We start from the raw sequence: 16,812 nt of genomic DNA, 5'->3' as shown, positions 1-16,812 counted from the left end.
AATTACAATTAAAGACTGGTCATAAAAAAAAAAAGTTTGTGCTGAAAATAAAAATTGTTAAGATATTAGCTTCTTTGTCTAGAAAAAATTTTATCGTTTTGACAAATATACTTCAATATTTTAAAGCTCTAATTAACAATAGAAAGTTTTTGCATTAAGAAAATTCGAAAGTCTACGATATTAATTACGATATTTGCGATTCTTTTTATGGCCAGTCTTCAATCAACAACGACAAATAGATAATCGAATATCCGTATACTATATAAAGCCATGCAAAAATTCCAATATCCATACAGCAAACAAAATCGAAAACTCGTTGAAAAGAAAGTAGAAATAATAAAGGGGAAAAAAAACTTTTTAAATTTTAGTTTAAGGCGTTCAAAGTGGGCGGGCAGAAAAACCCGAAAGTGCAGAACGCGTGGAAACGAGACGAGAAGAAGGTAATAATGGCGGTTCGATGCATCTTACCGTCTCCACCCCGTCAAAGGTGCGCGTCGAAGATCTTCCTCGGACAATCCAAGAAGGCCTAGACAAGCCAGAAGCCAGGCCATGATCACCAGAGCCGTAATTGCGGCTAGTCTGAATGGTAGGAGAGCCACAGTCAGGAATGCCGTCTGAAATACGAAGCATTTCCGCTTCAACAACTGCTATCAATATGTTGTTCCGATATAAAGGGGAGAAAGAAAAAAAAAAAAAGAATTCTTCAACGCATTATTTTCTATCTCTTCTGTCTCTTTGTGATCTCTGATTGATCTTTAATTATTCGTCATATTCTTTGCATTTCCGTGGTTAGGAAGGAATTTTTAGATTAATATAATATCGTCGTTTATTCCATTTTGATTATTCTTCTATCTCATGAGAGTATTTTGGAAAAATCGATAAAAAATAATTAATTCTAAATTAAATTCTAATGTTCAGCGATGATAAAAATTTCAAAAAGAAAAAAAAGGAAACAACGACACTATTTTTCTTTTATTCCTAATATTTAAATGTCTTAATTTTTTAATTTATTTCATTTTACGTACGGAAAATATTTTCTATCTCTGCTAGAAAGAATCAAAATCGAAAGGATCGAGTATAATTCAAGAAATTATATTTCCTCCCAATAAGATGATAATTAAAAAAGAAATCGATTCGATAATTTATAAATCGACGACGATCGATCAGGAACAAGGTCGCGAAACACACAGAATCGAAATGTATATCGAAATTTCAGGATGTCAAAGATAATAAATTTGAAGATAAAATATTTCGAAAGTGGAACTAGGTCGTTGTTAAATCTAATCTCGAAAAAAAAAAAAAAGGAAAAATTTTTATTAGCCTAGAGCAAAGAGGGATAATAGTTCAGGGTTTCGAGGAAGAAAGAGTGAAGATGCATTGCGTCATTTTTTTTTTTTTAGTGCCTATTAACGGTGACTCAAGTGAGGAGATATCGCGTAGGTTTTCGCTGATAAGAAATTGTCGAAACCTTGATCAGCACAATCTATACATACTTCATCGGCACGATGAGGCACAAACATTCGATATATATATATGATATATATGTGTACGGCAGCTTATTTTGTGTGGTAATCGATAAACGGCCCACCTTAAATGGTTAGAAGGACGATGAACTCCCGTGCCGCTTAAAATTTTTATTCGAACCGCTCCTTTCGACCGATCTATGTATATTCATTTCAATGTTGCAAGTCAATTTATGTAATGTTTAATTATGTTCGATGATTTTATTTATTTATTTATTTTCGTGTAATAATTTTCAAGTTTTCTCAAAGGAAAAGGATTTTCGAGGGAACGACGCGAGAATGTCAATATCAGCTAGCACAAACGGACGACATTCACTTTCTACTTGTAATTGCATCATTGGCGAGTTAAGGCATTGTAAGCATTTTTTTTTTTTTTTCTATTTTGCTTTCTCAAGAATTTAATCCGTTATATACTTGGATTTTATATCATTTAATAATTTAATTTGCACGCAAGTTGTATTTGGATTTATTGTTAACAGTACGAATACTGTTAATTTAATAATAAGCTACTTTTATTAAACCGAATAAACGAATATACGCGAACGATATACAAAATCGTTCGAAACGAAGTGGAAATTTAATTAAGATAGATATAGTAAAATTGATTAATTGCAAAAGCATCCGTTTAATCTTATTTTTTTCAAGTTACAAGCAATTTAACTTTGCTAAACTAAAGTTAGAATTAGATCTGTTTATCTTTCTCTTTCTCTTCCAATACCTAACTTCCGTTCAAAAATCATGTCGTTTCATTTTAAATCACCTTAACTCGATAAGTCACCTTGTGCCGAGTAGAAAACTTAAAAAAAAAAAAAAAAATAATGCAATTTAAAATGCGCCAATTCTTTATTTACTCGAAATTATCGAGAGAAATTTTTTATCGAGAATCGAATCCCTATCCTCTGAAAATTCTTGTAAAAAATTGTTCCTTCTTTTTTCAAAAGTAATCGTGAAATTAACGAGAGAATAATCGGAGAAACGTGGAACGGGATAGAGGTCACGTGTTATAATAATCAATTAATCCCGAGTTCACCGAGCGAACCTTCGTTTCTCGGTCGGACTACTTTTTTGTTCAGTGGGCCAAGGTTACGGGGCTCGAGAGGAGATTTAGGATGCTGGATGGCACGGACGATCGAGAGAACGAGCGGAAAAAGATGGTGGGGGGAGGAGAGAGGTAAAAAAAGAAGAAACGAGTACCGTTCAGACGTTCCGTTAGACTCTATCACCTGTTCACGTCATTTTATGCCCGCAACCACAGCCGCACGCATGTGTATTTACATAACGCGTACACACGAAACTTTCAAGATCGAGGTTATGACCGAGTAATCATTTCGACATATACCAGATATCCCGATGATTAAATTCCATTTCACGTTCTGTTTCGAAATTTCGAAAAAAAAAAGAAAAAAAAAACAAAAAAAAAAAGATTAGTAAATTATCCATGGATTATTTTTTCGAATTGAATTTTTGGAATTTTAAATATATATATACATATGTATTTTATATCGAAAAAAATGAGAGATCGATATGGACCTAATAATCCAACTTCTGATGAACGAAATTTCGTTTCACCTTTTTCGTGTTTCGATTTATATATAGAAAAAGATGGTAATTATCTACGGATTATTTCTTTTTTGAATTGATTTTTTGAATATATATTTATGCTTTGTATCGAAAAATATCGAGGTTATGACCGAGTCATTTCGACATACTTTGAATTCCCGATGATTAAATTCCATTTTCACGTTCTGAAATTAGAAAAAGATCATAGTTATCTATAAATTATTATTTTTCTTTTTTTTCGTTTTGAAATTTTATTATACATTTGTATTTCATGTATCGAGAAATCAATCGATCGAGGTTATAATCGACGTACTCCGGATTTCTAAATTGATTAAATGATGATGATTAAATCCCATTCACATTCTGTTTCGGAAAATTGGAGAAACGCTTGTCCATGTCCAGATTATTTTTTTGAAATATTTTTTGGAATATTATACGTATATATACGTGTGAATATCATAGGGAAAATTTATATCATTTTTATGAATTTTGTGTTTATTTTTGAAATTTGACTTTTGTAGAAGATAGAGGAAGTCATTTTTAGTTTCACTTTTCCTTTATAACGTTCTTTATGACGTGGTTTGAATTAAGTGCGAGGTCTAATTGGATGAGTGGTTGTTTAGCGACTAGTGATACTAAATGCGGCAAACATCTGGTAACTGTTTAACGGATTAAACAAACTATATTTTTCGTCCAGATTTTTTCCATTATTTCTACCCAATAATATCTTTTATCTTTGATCAAATTAAACCGTGATTAAACTTTTTTTTTTTTTTAACAATACACGATATTTAATTCGAATTTAATAAAGTTTGTCGATCGATGATAATAGAATAAAATTGTTAAAATTTTTCTTTGACAATCCCCGACCTTGCCTTCGTAAATTTCTTAAATATATTTTCTTGGAATGATTTTTTCAAGCTTTAAAAATTGCTCCAAGAAAATATTAATATTTTTAGAAACGACCTTCGCGTATAAAAGGATGTTCCAAGAGCGGAATGAACATTGGATATAAAAAAAAAAAAAAAAAAATAAATAAAAAGAGAGATATTAAAGATACGAATGAATATAACTACAAAAGAGCTTGACGTTCAATGCATTCGTCTCTTCTTTTAATTTCCAGCCAGCTCTTAAATATCTTCATGCATAATGTATTATATATCATGTGTGATTTTAAACATTGAGGTTACATCCGAGCAATTCTTATCTTTCCTGGAATTTTGCGTGTTTTTCGCGTAAAAAATTCTTTTTATTTCTTTCAAATTTTTTTACGACACTCTTCTTACAAAAAAATTGTATCGATTCGACAAGAATTTCGACAATTTACAATTTTCAAAAATAACAAGTATAATCGTGTTTAAATCGTTTTTAATCAAAAGTAATTTACGATCGAAGCTTTTATATTCCGTTATTATTATCGTCACGTTGCATTCGGTATTTGTGCACGAAGAATTGAAAAACCGATGGTGCGACCGAATGAAATTAACCTAATAGCAATTTTTTCATTTTTTGTCGTCCTATTTTCCTGTTGGCGGATAAGTGGATCATTTTTAATGTAAAAAATAATTCGGCGAATCTTTCTACGAGCAAAGATTTATTTTGCCCAACTCGAAAATATTTCATTTTTCCTTCTTTCCTTTTTCGTTTTTATCCACTGAGAATCGAGTTAGCAAAGTAACGAAGTAAGAGTCAGTTTTACGAGAGAAAGCAAATAATAAACTTTAATCATTGTATTTAGACAGTGTGCCATTATTAAGTGCGATAAATCTTCAAGTTTTATTGTTAGAAACTATTTATCTACTTTGTGCTTTATAGCGTCATTAACTGACTCTTGTTAACAAATACAATGTATATATATATATATATATATTTTATAATCTAATTTCTTCTCTCAAATTATTCGCGAAGTGTTTCTTTTTGATAAAGAATACAATCTTAAAATAAAATTATCTGATAAAAGAAAAAAAAAAAAAAGAAACTGATCTTTATCTTTCTAGTATAATATAATCGTCATTATTGGGCTCTACAATCTTTTCGAATGAGGATCATCAACAATTCGACGATATAATAAAATATAAGAAAAATAATAATTTAAGGCAGATTAAAAACAGATATTGATATTCTTATAGTATATATTTCACACCTATAATGGACGAGGAGTGAAAATGAAGATAATGATAATGAGGACAAATATGAATGTTAATTAAATATTGATGGAATAATGACTCGTAATGAATGATAATATTTTTTTTTTTACCGCATACTTTATTTAACGCTTAGTTAGTTTAATATATTTTCAATGAAACGTTGAAAACTAATTTAAAGATAGTCAGATACGTGTATTTTTCATTCGACGCAATTGACACATGACGTTTTACAAATTCAATTTGGGTATCGAAACGCAGCGATTGAGTCGCACACAAATCGTCCGTTTTAAAGTCGACAATTAGAATTCACGTACGTAACGCTTTCGCTCGCTAACTTCCAATGAACTGTTTCAATGTCGTGCACGGTATCTGTGCGAAATCTACAAGGCCGTTCATTGAGGTATCCTCAATGATACGTGTTGTACGCGTGTTGTATCCGTGAACGAGTCACGGATTTAATCTAACGACATTACGATCATGAATTAACGAACTCGTGGCCATTATTTGGGTTGGCGGACAGAAACTGTGTCAAGGCTCTTCGGGAGAAGAGAAAGACACTCTGAGACGAGATATCAAAGGGGAGAATTTCGTGGAGTGCGTGTATTGGGAGGAGAAAAGAAAAAAGGAATTTGTGACGAACGAATGAAACGATATTTAACGATTGAATTCTTACGTTGGCGGAAAAGTGTTTGAAAAATTCTTACGTTGATGGAAATACAAGGTTTTTATCGTGATTAATGCTTTCACTTCGCCTCCATCTCTTATGTTATGTTATTTTTGCAATCGTCCATCGAAGTATATCGGATCGTATATGCATACGCGTTTAACTCTTTGCGGGCACAATGTCACGGTATCGATTGAATAAGATTAAATTAAGTTACGATCAAAAGAAAGTTCAGTTTTTAAATAATATTTCTCGACGTAACGCATATATTTTTCCTTATTCCTTTTATTCCACTTCTTTAATCTAGTTTCGTTTAATTATTCCCAACCCGAGTCTCGACGAGAGAGCACTCGTTCGCGAAAGATGAAAATTTATCGGTTCGCACGATTATTAAAATCTTGTATTATTCTGATGCTGGATGATATCAAGATAATTTTTTTCCACAAATATTTTCCGATCGTATCGATTTTTAAAGAAATAACTCGCACGAATATAATTTTTGAATAAAAGAAAAAAGAAAAACGGGGAGGGGAGGGGAAGGGGGGGGGGCGGGGAGGAAGAAAGAAAAAAATTCCAGGATTGTTTCTCCGCCTCTTTTTTTCGCTCTTTGTAAAGAATACGTTCGACGGAGTAGAACTCTTTACCTACTTATGACCCACATTTCGTTCAACGCGAAAGACTTGCTCTTCTATCAGTGAAAATTGACGAGAATTGTTTTTCCATCCGTTTCACGTCGCGTTTTTTTTCTTTTTTGAGCCGACCGACGCAAATTTGTCAACGCAACGTTGCAAACTGCCTTCCATATATCCTTTTGACCGAAGAAAAAGAAAAAGAAAAAGAAAAAGAAAAAGAAAAAGAAAAAAAAAAGAAACGACGCGAAAGTAAAAGGTGAAAAGCAACAGCACCTCGAGAAGTTAACCGCGATATTTTTATTACTCGTTTCGTATATTTAATATTTACTTACCACTTGTTTTGAACTCGGTTAATACTTTTTAACGACTGGATCGAGAAATCGAGAAAATAGAGATAATAATAATCGATGGAGAAGATTTATTTATCCGTCTCTTTCTCGTTCGTTTAATTATTTTTGAAAAAAAAAAAATATTCGCGGAATTAAGGGTAATTAGATAGATAGATATTGAACGGCGCCCGTGAAGTTACATCGTTACTCGATAAATAGAGATCCTTGATTATTTTATTAAATGTCAATTTTACACGTTTTCTCTTTTTGATTCAATCTCGTAGTAACGTTCACGATAATAGTTTCGAACTATTGTTATTTTTAACGAAATGATTGTGATTCTTTTTCGAAACGATGGATCGAGATTATTGTTTTAAGGGAATGAGATGGATTAAAAACGATTTCGATGAATTTTCTGTGATGAAAAAAAATTTTCTTTCTTTCTAACATGATTTTGTAACGGTATCGAAAAATGAAACAAAATTTCTAGATTAGGAAAATGTTTAAAATTTAGCGATTTGGTGGACAAAAATTTTCTAGAATTGTATTTGTAATGAAGTAATGAAATTGTATTGAAAATTGTATGAAAAATATTTGAACAATATCTGCTTTAAGATTGATTTCACTCCATGGAAGAGATTTCTCGTCAACAAGAAAATTATATTCTATGTACACTTTTAAATTAAAATCAGAATTTTCGAGTTGGGTAAATTTATTCGTAAAACAGTATTTAGTAAATACTAAGTTGGAACTTAAATATCGAGAAATTTTGTTCGAGAAAAATGGACAAGTATATTTATTTTTACCAATATAAAAATATTAAATATAAACACGAATATTTCATTTGATTTATCGCACAGATTCAAATATAGATATAATATTTCTAATTAAAAGTGTAAAGTTGTTTAATCATTTTGAAAATTAAATCTGTTTAACGTGTAAATTAAATTGTTTTTAAAAGATTATTAATTTATCTGTTTCTTATCGAACGATAAAATTTTATAATTTATCATAATTTATATATCCAATAAAAATTAAGCACGCTGTGTGCTTAATTTTTATTTGAAGAAAAAAAAAAAAGATGTAATGTAAAAGAAGCGAGTGTAAATAGGAGAGGAATATTATTACGATCCAATATGCCGTCAGAGTTTCTTGTCACAGTTAAAGAGATTTTCTTTCCGACCGAAAGGACGATTAGAGGCTTCAAAATTCAATACCGCTTGGATACGTGTTACCTAGATATTTCCAACTTATTATAATCTGATTCTATTACAAAGATTCGTTCTCATAGAATCATTTTACTTACGCTTTTTTTAATAAAAAAAAAAAAAAAAATTACTATATTTTCGTCACTAAAAATATCTCTTTATACAACTTTTAGTTAAAAATATTTCAATATCTCTATAAAAAAATGTTTATCAATCGCAATTAAAACTTTACTCTTTTCACTTTTTTTTCCTTTTTTTATATATATATATTTTATAACTTAATCGCGTAAGAAAAATTTCGAGTTCAAACTTTATTGTTATTTTACGTAAGATTTTATTACAAAGTTTTTTATTACAACGATTTTAACGTTGCAAGTTTTATAATGTCAAAAGTTGTTGGAGACTTTTAAAGGTAACATCGGTTTGTCATAATATTCACAATTACAAGTAAATAGAAAACAAATGTATGGATATCATGTTGAAAAAGCCATTTTAAAGAAATGTCATTTCTCAATTGCAAAAGTATCAAGAATCCTTTATTATTTATGGACGAAAGGGGGGGGGGAGGGGGAAAACTTGCATTGCAAAATAGTCAATATCGCAATATCATCTTTTCTTAATGTCGAGTTCCTGTTACACAATACGCGCAATAATCGAAATATCGCTTCGTTTTCGTAATACAAAATGGAATTTTCGATTGTAGCGCGAGAACGATATTCATTGTAATTTCTTGACAATGCGCTGTCCACTGTAAATCGTATCGGATCCGGTATGTCCGGTTCAAATGGAGAAAGTTCGATTTGTGATTGGAATTGCGAACACCAATACCATTTGAAGGAAAATCAAATTGGTGCCAAGAACGTGCCAAGATTTTACATTGTACACTTTGTATATACTTTTTTCTTCTTTCTTTCTTTCTTTTTTTTTTTTTTTTTTTTGCAAAAAAATACATTCGTCGATTTGTCGTTCAAAAAAAAAAAAAAGCAAGAAATAAATTAGTTATTAGGACAAATGGCAGGGAAATTGGCAATTAAAAGATTTATTGATCTGAAACGTATCCGACTATGAAATTGCGAAATTACGTGAAATTGCACATTTTATCAAATGCAGAGAACTAAATGAGTAAAAGAAAGGAGGTCGAGTCGTTTATTTAAAAATTAAGTTTTTTATTTATTTAAAAATAGCTTTCGTTTATATTTAAAACTAACGTAACAGATGTAATAAAATTTATTATTACCTGTTAACTATATCATAAAACATTGTGTAAAAATTTATATTTCGATACAGATGTTATATGTAATAATATCACGGTATCTCGTTCGCTAAATTGTATCAACGACGTATAAACAAAACGCGATATTACATCTGGTTATTAGTAGAAATAAATTTTAATTTTTTCGTTTAATCTTGCTCGAAGAATTTTTTCACGTTTGATAATTTAACACGTTTCTTCATTATTCCGTTGTATCTATCGTGTTATTACATTATGTATAAGACAAATGATCCTTTCATTAGAAATCTACGATGAAATTTCCTCCAATAACATGCGATAGAGTTAGTGATGATAGATACGTCATGTAAGATCGAAAAAATTTATCTAAGTTATATTCTTTTCAAAAATGTTATTTCAAACAACTGTCAAGGATGATGTATACGAGAACGTACGTGGATGCAAGTAATTTACAAATCTTCCTTTCTTTAGTAATCGTTTCATTTGGAGGAAATGATAATTTATATGCGAAAACTTAACAACGTAATTTATCATAAAGTTTTATAAATTTGTGAAGAACGCACATAAGTTCGATATTAATAAAAAAAAAAAAAAAAGTAAAAAAAAAAAAGAAAATTCCGGATAATTCTCTGTTATAAAATACGGAAATACAGTGTACAAATTGGTGAAAGAATATAATACGATGTAACATCGACAATATTGATCGAAACAAATTGATTAATTTACCGATCGATTTGTCATCTCTGCGTATAGTTAAGATATTAAGTTTTAATAACAGTAATACTGGATTGACATTTCGTCATGTGACACGAATTGTCTATTTATATAAACATCGTTACCTTTAATTAATCCTAATTATACGAGGCACTAGTGTAACAAATAGACGAATAGAAATTATAGAAATCATATCGTTGATTTAATGTTATTATTTTATGAAATTATTTTACTTTGAATCACGACAAAAATTGTTGATAGTCGATTGAATGAAAGAATATCTAATCGATGTAAATGGGATCGATGAAACATTTCCCCGACTGCAATATTAACTGCGATACACACGTTTAAAATGCAATTGTGTTTCACGCAATTCTCTATTCTATTTTTATTCGTGAAACTGTGTTATGCAAATTTATTCATTTTCTCAGGTTGATATTCTATTTATCGTAGAAATTATTATTATTATTATTATTATTTTTTTTTTTTTTTTACGTTCTCAGGGTTTTAAAAAGAAGTCGAAAATATCGATTATCTTACACGTTTGCGTCTGCAACGTGTAAGATCTTCTTGTTATATTTGAACTGTTTTTATGATATGATTATTTATTTGCATTTTCTTTTAACATTCGCGGCATATTTTTTTTTTCTAAAGGAATAAGCAAATTTTTTTTCCGTGTAAACACCGTTTCGTTTTGATATAATCTCCACGTGTATTCTTGGAGAATTGTGCCTTTGTGTTTTAAATCTGTCTTATATTTAGAAGACAACGTTAATGATCCTTTTACTTCTGCATCCGTACAGTCTCACAGTTTACACAGATGATTACTTCACAATTTGAGGAAAAAGCATATTTCTGTGCTATTTATTTCGAGAATTTTCCATTCAAAATATTTAATTTTTCGTTTCGAATTCGGAATTGTTATTCATTCAGATTTCAAATCATTTGTTTTTTTTTCGCAATTTTCAGTACAATTATTTATATATGAAAAATAAAAAAAGTATTTACATGCAATAATATAATTTTTTTTTTTTTTAATCGAATTAATCAAATGTTTACGTTATTTTTTTGATTTACAAATTACTTTTGTTATTGAAACTTGCATCACGTTTTCACAATTTGCAAATAATTACGATAGGCGATAAGTGATTTCTAATGTATCTGTATTAATGTTATGATATACATATTTCGAAAAGCAAACGCATAGATGTCATATTATGCGTAGATATCCTCATAAAAATACTCGTAAAAAATTATATTAATGGTAACAAATTCGTTCGTTATTATTATTCGAATAATAAATATTTATTCAAAAAGAAACAGTGAGAATTTATTATTTATATATAATTATCTTCGATAAATATTTATTCGAAACAATTTTGAATAACTCTTTTATAAATAAATACCGACCGGAACCATCTCGTTAATTAGAAGCGAAATAAGATTTAAGAGACAAACTGCTAAACAAATTCAATCTTCCAATTTCAATCTTCTTTCCTACGAAGTTTTCATCGTATAAAAAAAAAAAAATGGACCAACTTTTTTAAAATTCGATCAACTTTACACTTCTTTACACGTTCTTTTTCGTCCATTTGTTCAGAGAGATGAGAAAAAAGAGAAGAAGAAAAGGAGGAAAAATAAAAAAAAAAAGATCTAACTTTGCACATTGTACTTTTGAAAAGCGCATGGTGTTGAAAAGCGTATAATCACGCGTCGAAGAGAAGTGAAACTGAAACAGAGTAGGAGGAAAAAAAGAGGACGGCGATCTTTTAACTTGTTTTATCTCTGACGATCGCGTGATATTACGTGTGATCGACTATGCAGAAGCAGTGATGCGCGCATCAAATGCAGCAACGCTTTATGCAGAGACCCTTTTATTTAAAAAAAAAAAAAAAAAAAAAAATACATCTCGTGACGCGTTTAAGTTATGCGCCCGCACGAACGACTGTAGAATAGTGCACGTGCGTGCCAATTAGAGCGCACAGACGGACGAATTTTTACGACTTCTCGTTGTTAGACACGATAAAATTTCAAATGGAAAGTTCGAATCGTTCTTTTCTCAATTTATAAATAAAAATATTGACGGGATAATAACCGAGTTTTTAAATATTTTTATCAATGAAATGAAAGCTTTAAAACATTTTTGAGTTAAAATAATAAAAATTTATCCAAAATGATGATTTGGATTAAATTCTCTTTTGATATTTTTAAATTACAGATCGATTTAGAATGGTTACATCATATTTTGTTTTGTTTCATGATTCGTTTCGTTAACAAAACTTGAAGACACTTATTGTTAATTACATATATATATTTACTTTTCTATATGGTTTATATAACTTATATAGTAATTAATAATTATATCAATGATATAGGTTATATTTTACGAAAATAAAATTATACCAGACAAGATTTAGTAACGATCTCGCGATTTTTCGTCAGCAGATATTGATAAAAATATTTTAACGTCACCATCAAATGTATATCGATTAATCGTGCAAACTATCGATTGGCGTCACCTGCCAAACGATATTGATGAAATCACCGATTAATCATTAAGGAACCATGCAGTGAATGCATCCATATGATACAATATAAATATTTTTCTTAGGTATTTTATTACGTGTTTGGTATCGATTTTTGTAAGTATAACATATTTCTCACAATACAAAGTTTAATCTAGTTTTGTTTTACCGGACTTATTTGTAGTGGAAGAAATTCAATAGCTTGTAAGCTAGTTTAGGTGAAACGTAGTATGTTCCAGATTGAAAAATTTTATTACGTCTGTAGCGAAGCTGTGTCACTTGGAATGACAGGAACACCCCCAAAATATCAATAATTCGATAATGTCAAGGTATCAAAACTGTTTACATATAGATGGGAAACGTTTTAAAGAATTTTTTAACAAGTATTTCCTATTATAAAGAAAAAAAAGTTCATGAATTTACTTTTTTATACCTATTATATTTCGAACATAATCATCTATATTTTACAAAATAGAAAATCAATAAAAATTAATATTTCATTTATTTCGAATCAATTAAAAAAATTGAATTTAACTTAGATAATATTTAAATAAAACAAATTTATGGAATTTAAACAAATACGAGAGTTTTTCATCAAAGGTTTAAAAAGATTGATTAACAACGCATAATTTAAATTATATATTCACCGGATATTTCATGTTTACAATATCTCGTTATCCTGTTAAAATGTTGCGAAAATAGGAAACGAATGCCGCGATGCGTTCCATATGAAAGCAGATGAATTCAATCGTCGAATTCCGTTCCGAGTCGGAAAACTTTTATTACATTACGATGGCGATTCAAATTTTACGTAACTGTTCATATTGCAATATTTCAAAAATAAAAAAATGCATTGCATCGAACACGATCGCTGATACGCAGCGTTAAAGTAAATTTTATTACACCGGCAAAAATCTATTCTATTTTTATGAGTAGATCGTAGATTCAAATTCGTTTTTTTAAAGACTAGCGTATGGCATGGTGTAGTGGCCGAAAAGCGAACCGTTGTTGCAACGGTCATAAATTCCCCGCCCCGCCCTCAACAATTTCTAAAACATTCGAGTCTTACGCGTGAACATCGATCCCGAGGGATATTTCCGCGTGCAGGAAGATTCGCAGAACTACTGACCTTGAGCTTGTCGTAGGTTGTGTCGAGCTCGAGACGATGCACGAAGGGGTTCAGGATGTCGGCACTAAGGGACGTAGCATCAACGTCCTCGTGTTTGCTTCGCATTTTTCCATTGGCCTCATCCATGTTTTTCCGAGTGATCACGAACAGAGAAAAAAGTGAAAGAGACAGAGAGGGTTGGGGAAATATATATGTGGAAAGAGAGTGAGACAATAGACACGGCTCGACGTGTCACACACTGCTAACCACGAAACGTCGATACGTATCGGCAGGTGCGAGACGTTCTATACGATCTAGTACGCTCTAGTTTTCTTGGCACTGTTTATATTAACGTTCAAGTCGAGACAGACGTAGGATAAAAAAAATGATGAAGAAAAAAAAAGGAGCTCTTGCTCAACCGCGGCGAGACATGTTCGCACGCGAAAGGGTTGTCGGTCGACAATCTACTGTGCTTGTTGTCGGCTCGACAGAACGAACCGGCCAAATACTCTCCGACCATTACCGAGCCCCACCGAACGCGCAAGGGATACTGTTGGATGCGTGCGCATCGTGCCGCCTAGTCGAAAGTTCGTTCGGGTATCTCCGTCAGTCTCCCCTGTGAAAGCGGAATAGCACGAGAAAACCAAACCAGGGCCGTCTACATCAGTATCAAAACCTTTTCATTTTATTTAAATGTTTAGAAATTAATAAAATTTTACTAATATTAGAAAAATAAGTTAATAAAATTATTATTTATTATATTTTATCCCAATTTAGATTATAAAAATAGAAATTAGAAACATAACAAGATATTTTATATAATTTTGAATATAATTTTGAAACAGGACCGTTAACGTTTTACATTCTTTATTTAATATTGTAATATCTTATTGAATCTGGCATTTGTTATTGGCATTATAATTATTATCATTTTATTAGAACATTTGAAAAACATTTGAATTTTTTTCTTTCAAACTGTTCAATACACGAGTTATGTCGCATAAAGAAAATCGTTGAATCATAAATTAGTCTTAAAATTTCGTAAAATGCTAAAGTATGTTTTATGTACATTTGAATATAAAGATAATTTTTTAAAATATTTTATTAATTTAATAATTTTTAATAATTTTAATAATTTCTTAAAATATATAATGTATTTGAAACTTTTGAAATTAAGATTTAAAATATACTAAAATTTATTACGAATTAATTTAAATGAGTTTCGATATTTTTGAGACATTTGTTATATTTTAGATGAAGACAAACAATAAACTGACTATTATTGTGCGAAACTTACGAATTATAATTAAATTATTTTTTAATTTATTTTAGATATTTTTCTAATTTTTTCGATATTCACTAATAATGTTATGATATGTATCTCGAATCAATAATTGCATTATTTTTATCTAATTTTAAACATACTTAAATTGGGAAACAGATGTTTTTTTTTCGCATTATATATTTATATATGTGTTGTCAATGCAACAATATAATATGTTATTCGATAAAATTTCAATTAAAAAAACGAGATATATAGATTTATTATTTACATTAGTGAAAAATTATCCGTTACAAGTTATAGATAAAAATATTTTATCTTCTGTTCATCCTATTTACAATAAAACATTTAAGAAATGTTAAAATTTGCATATCGAATAATTAAAAATAGAGAAATTTTTATTCGTATAAATAAGAATTTATAAAAATGTATATAATTATAATATCATAAAAACAAAAGCTAATTTTAGCTAATTTTAATAATCTATTTGCATTACAATATTATATTTATTTCTATATAAATATAATAATATATTAATAAAAAAATCTTTTCCTCGAGTTGATAATATTTGCTTTGATCAGCGCTCTCTATTTCGTGTAGCAGAAAATGTTCTATACGACTTATTCTAAGTTGTACACTAACCTATAGACGACATGGCAAAGGAACTACACAAATGTTTGATAAATTATTTCTCACTGTTAGAGAAAGTAAGTTGTAAATGGAATCAATTGTTTGAAGAAGCCAAACGGCCTCTACACGGATTAAAGAATCAATCAGAACAACTTCGACTCGTCATAAGGTAACGTTAACTTCCTTATTTTTCTACTTGTTACTAGAATTTTTTATCACTGGTTCAAATGTATTGTATAGTTGCTAGAGCAGAAACTTAATGTATGTTTCAGAGCTACATTGTCGTTAAGTTTCATTGATCTATCGTTAGATGTCATTCTGTTACAGCAATGAAGTCGATGATGCAGAACTCTGTAAAATAGATGAACTACGTGAAAGATTGATTTTTAAAATTCTTATGGGAATCGACAGTGAACTTGAACTGCTCTTAGATATTTTGACACGATTTAATAACATTAATCAAGTAAATAGAATTATAATTTTAATTTTTCATTCATATCCTGTTTGTTAATAATATATTAAATTAATATTTCTCCTTTTTTATTAATTATACTTAAAACTTATGAATAATGATATTTTGTATGTAAAAAAAAATTCAAACATATATATATATATATATATTAACAAAATTATGATAAAATTAAAAATTAATTATTCGATAAAATTATCAAGGAAAATATTAATTTAGGATCTAAAAAATCGTTTAAATAATTTGGAAGAAACAAGAAGCAAAATTTCATTAGATGAAGAAACGATGAAAGAATTAATCAATGGTACACCTTATAGACCAAGATTAAATTTACTTTTACAATGGGCTATCGAAGCTTTTAATTACTACCACGAATTGTATCCTTTAATTGGAAACACTTTATAGATTTTATCTATTGAGAAATCTTTTTTAACTCGTAAAATTCTTAGATATTTGTTGATCAATAAGAACATAAAACAATTCAATTATAAAGACGAGGAAACGGTAGAAAATTTAACAAAGTCTTTTGTCGAGGATCGGTTTAAAAAACCGCGGATCGAACGTAAGTATCCATTTCTAATTTGCATTTTAATTAATTAGCAATTTCGTCGTTAATTTGCATTATTTATTCCAGGAATACTCTATTTCACACAATTTCTAATAAAAGAATCCGTTCATTAAGAGTTTTTTTTTTTTTTTTCTACATTTCAATTCATAAATTTTTATAGGTAAATATTTCCACATTGCAATATTTTGTACATAAATGAAATAAATATTTCCCTTCGTATTA

The 16,812-nt window shown here is 29.5% G+C and overlaps 2 protein-coding genes across 7 annotated transcripts in view; one reads left to right on the top strand and one right to left on the bottom strand.

Moving 5' to 3' along the window:
- The window catches only part of LPCAT (lysophosphatidylcholine acyltransferase), a 26,843-nt gene extending 12,361 nt beyond the window's left edge, over positions 1-14,482 (bottom strand). For 2 of the 6 annotated variants that reach the window (XM_086910328.1, XM_086910329.1), the window contains exons 1-2: positions 13,663-14,482; positions 469-614 (exon numbers count right to left, since the gene is read on the bottom strand). In XM_086910328.1, the coding sequence (XP_086766454.1) occupies positions 469-614; positions 13,663-13,788 (272 nt within the window). In that variant the 5' untranslated portion in view covers positions 13,789-14,482. Of the gene's footprint in view, positions 1-468; positions 636-3,232; positions 3,269-3,343; positions 3,749-13,662 lie in introns of those variants that run through there. The other 4 variants (XM_086910330.1, XM_086910333.1, XM_086910332.1 and 1 more) reach the window with 4 other exon arrangements.
- Positions 14,436-16,812, top strand: LOC100863765 (uncharacterized). The gene is made up of 5 exons (XM_003693085.4): positions 14,436-15,722; positions 15,881-16,016; positions 16,242-16,399; positions 16,472-16,584; positions 16,657-16,812. The coding sequence occupies exons 1-5, from the start codon at positions 15,577-15,579 to the stop codon at positions 16,701-16,703; spliced, it is 600 nt and encodes a 199-aa protein (XP_003693133.2). The 5' UTR covers positions 14,436-15,576; the 3' UTR covers positions 16,704-16,812.

Source organism: Apis florea, unplaced genomic scaffold (assembly GCF_048593485.1).
Source record: "Apis florea isolate Af1SG1 unplaced genomic scaffold, ASM4859348v1 contig_3170_pilon, whole genome shotgun sequence".
NCBI lineage: Eukaryota > Metazoa > Arthropoda > Insecta > Hymenoptera > Apidae > Apis > Apis florea.
This window is presented reverse-complemented; position numbering and strand designations above follow the sequence as displayed.

Bases quoted from the DNA above. Each gene is read 5' to 3' on its own strand.
- LOC100863765 (XM_003693085.4), top strand. From the start codon at position 15,577: ATGGCAAAGGAACTACACAAATGTTTGATAAATTATTTCTCACTGTTA. The intron at 15,723-15,880 runs GTAACGTTAACT...ATTCTGTTACAG, and splicing joins CAACTTCGACTCGTCATAAG to CAATGAAGTCGATGATGCAG. The intron at 16,017-16,241 runs GTAAATAGAATT...ATATTAATTTAG, and splicing joins GATTTAATAACATTAATCAA to GATCTAAAAAATCGTTTAAA.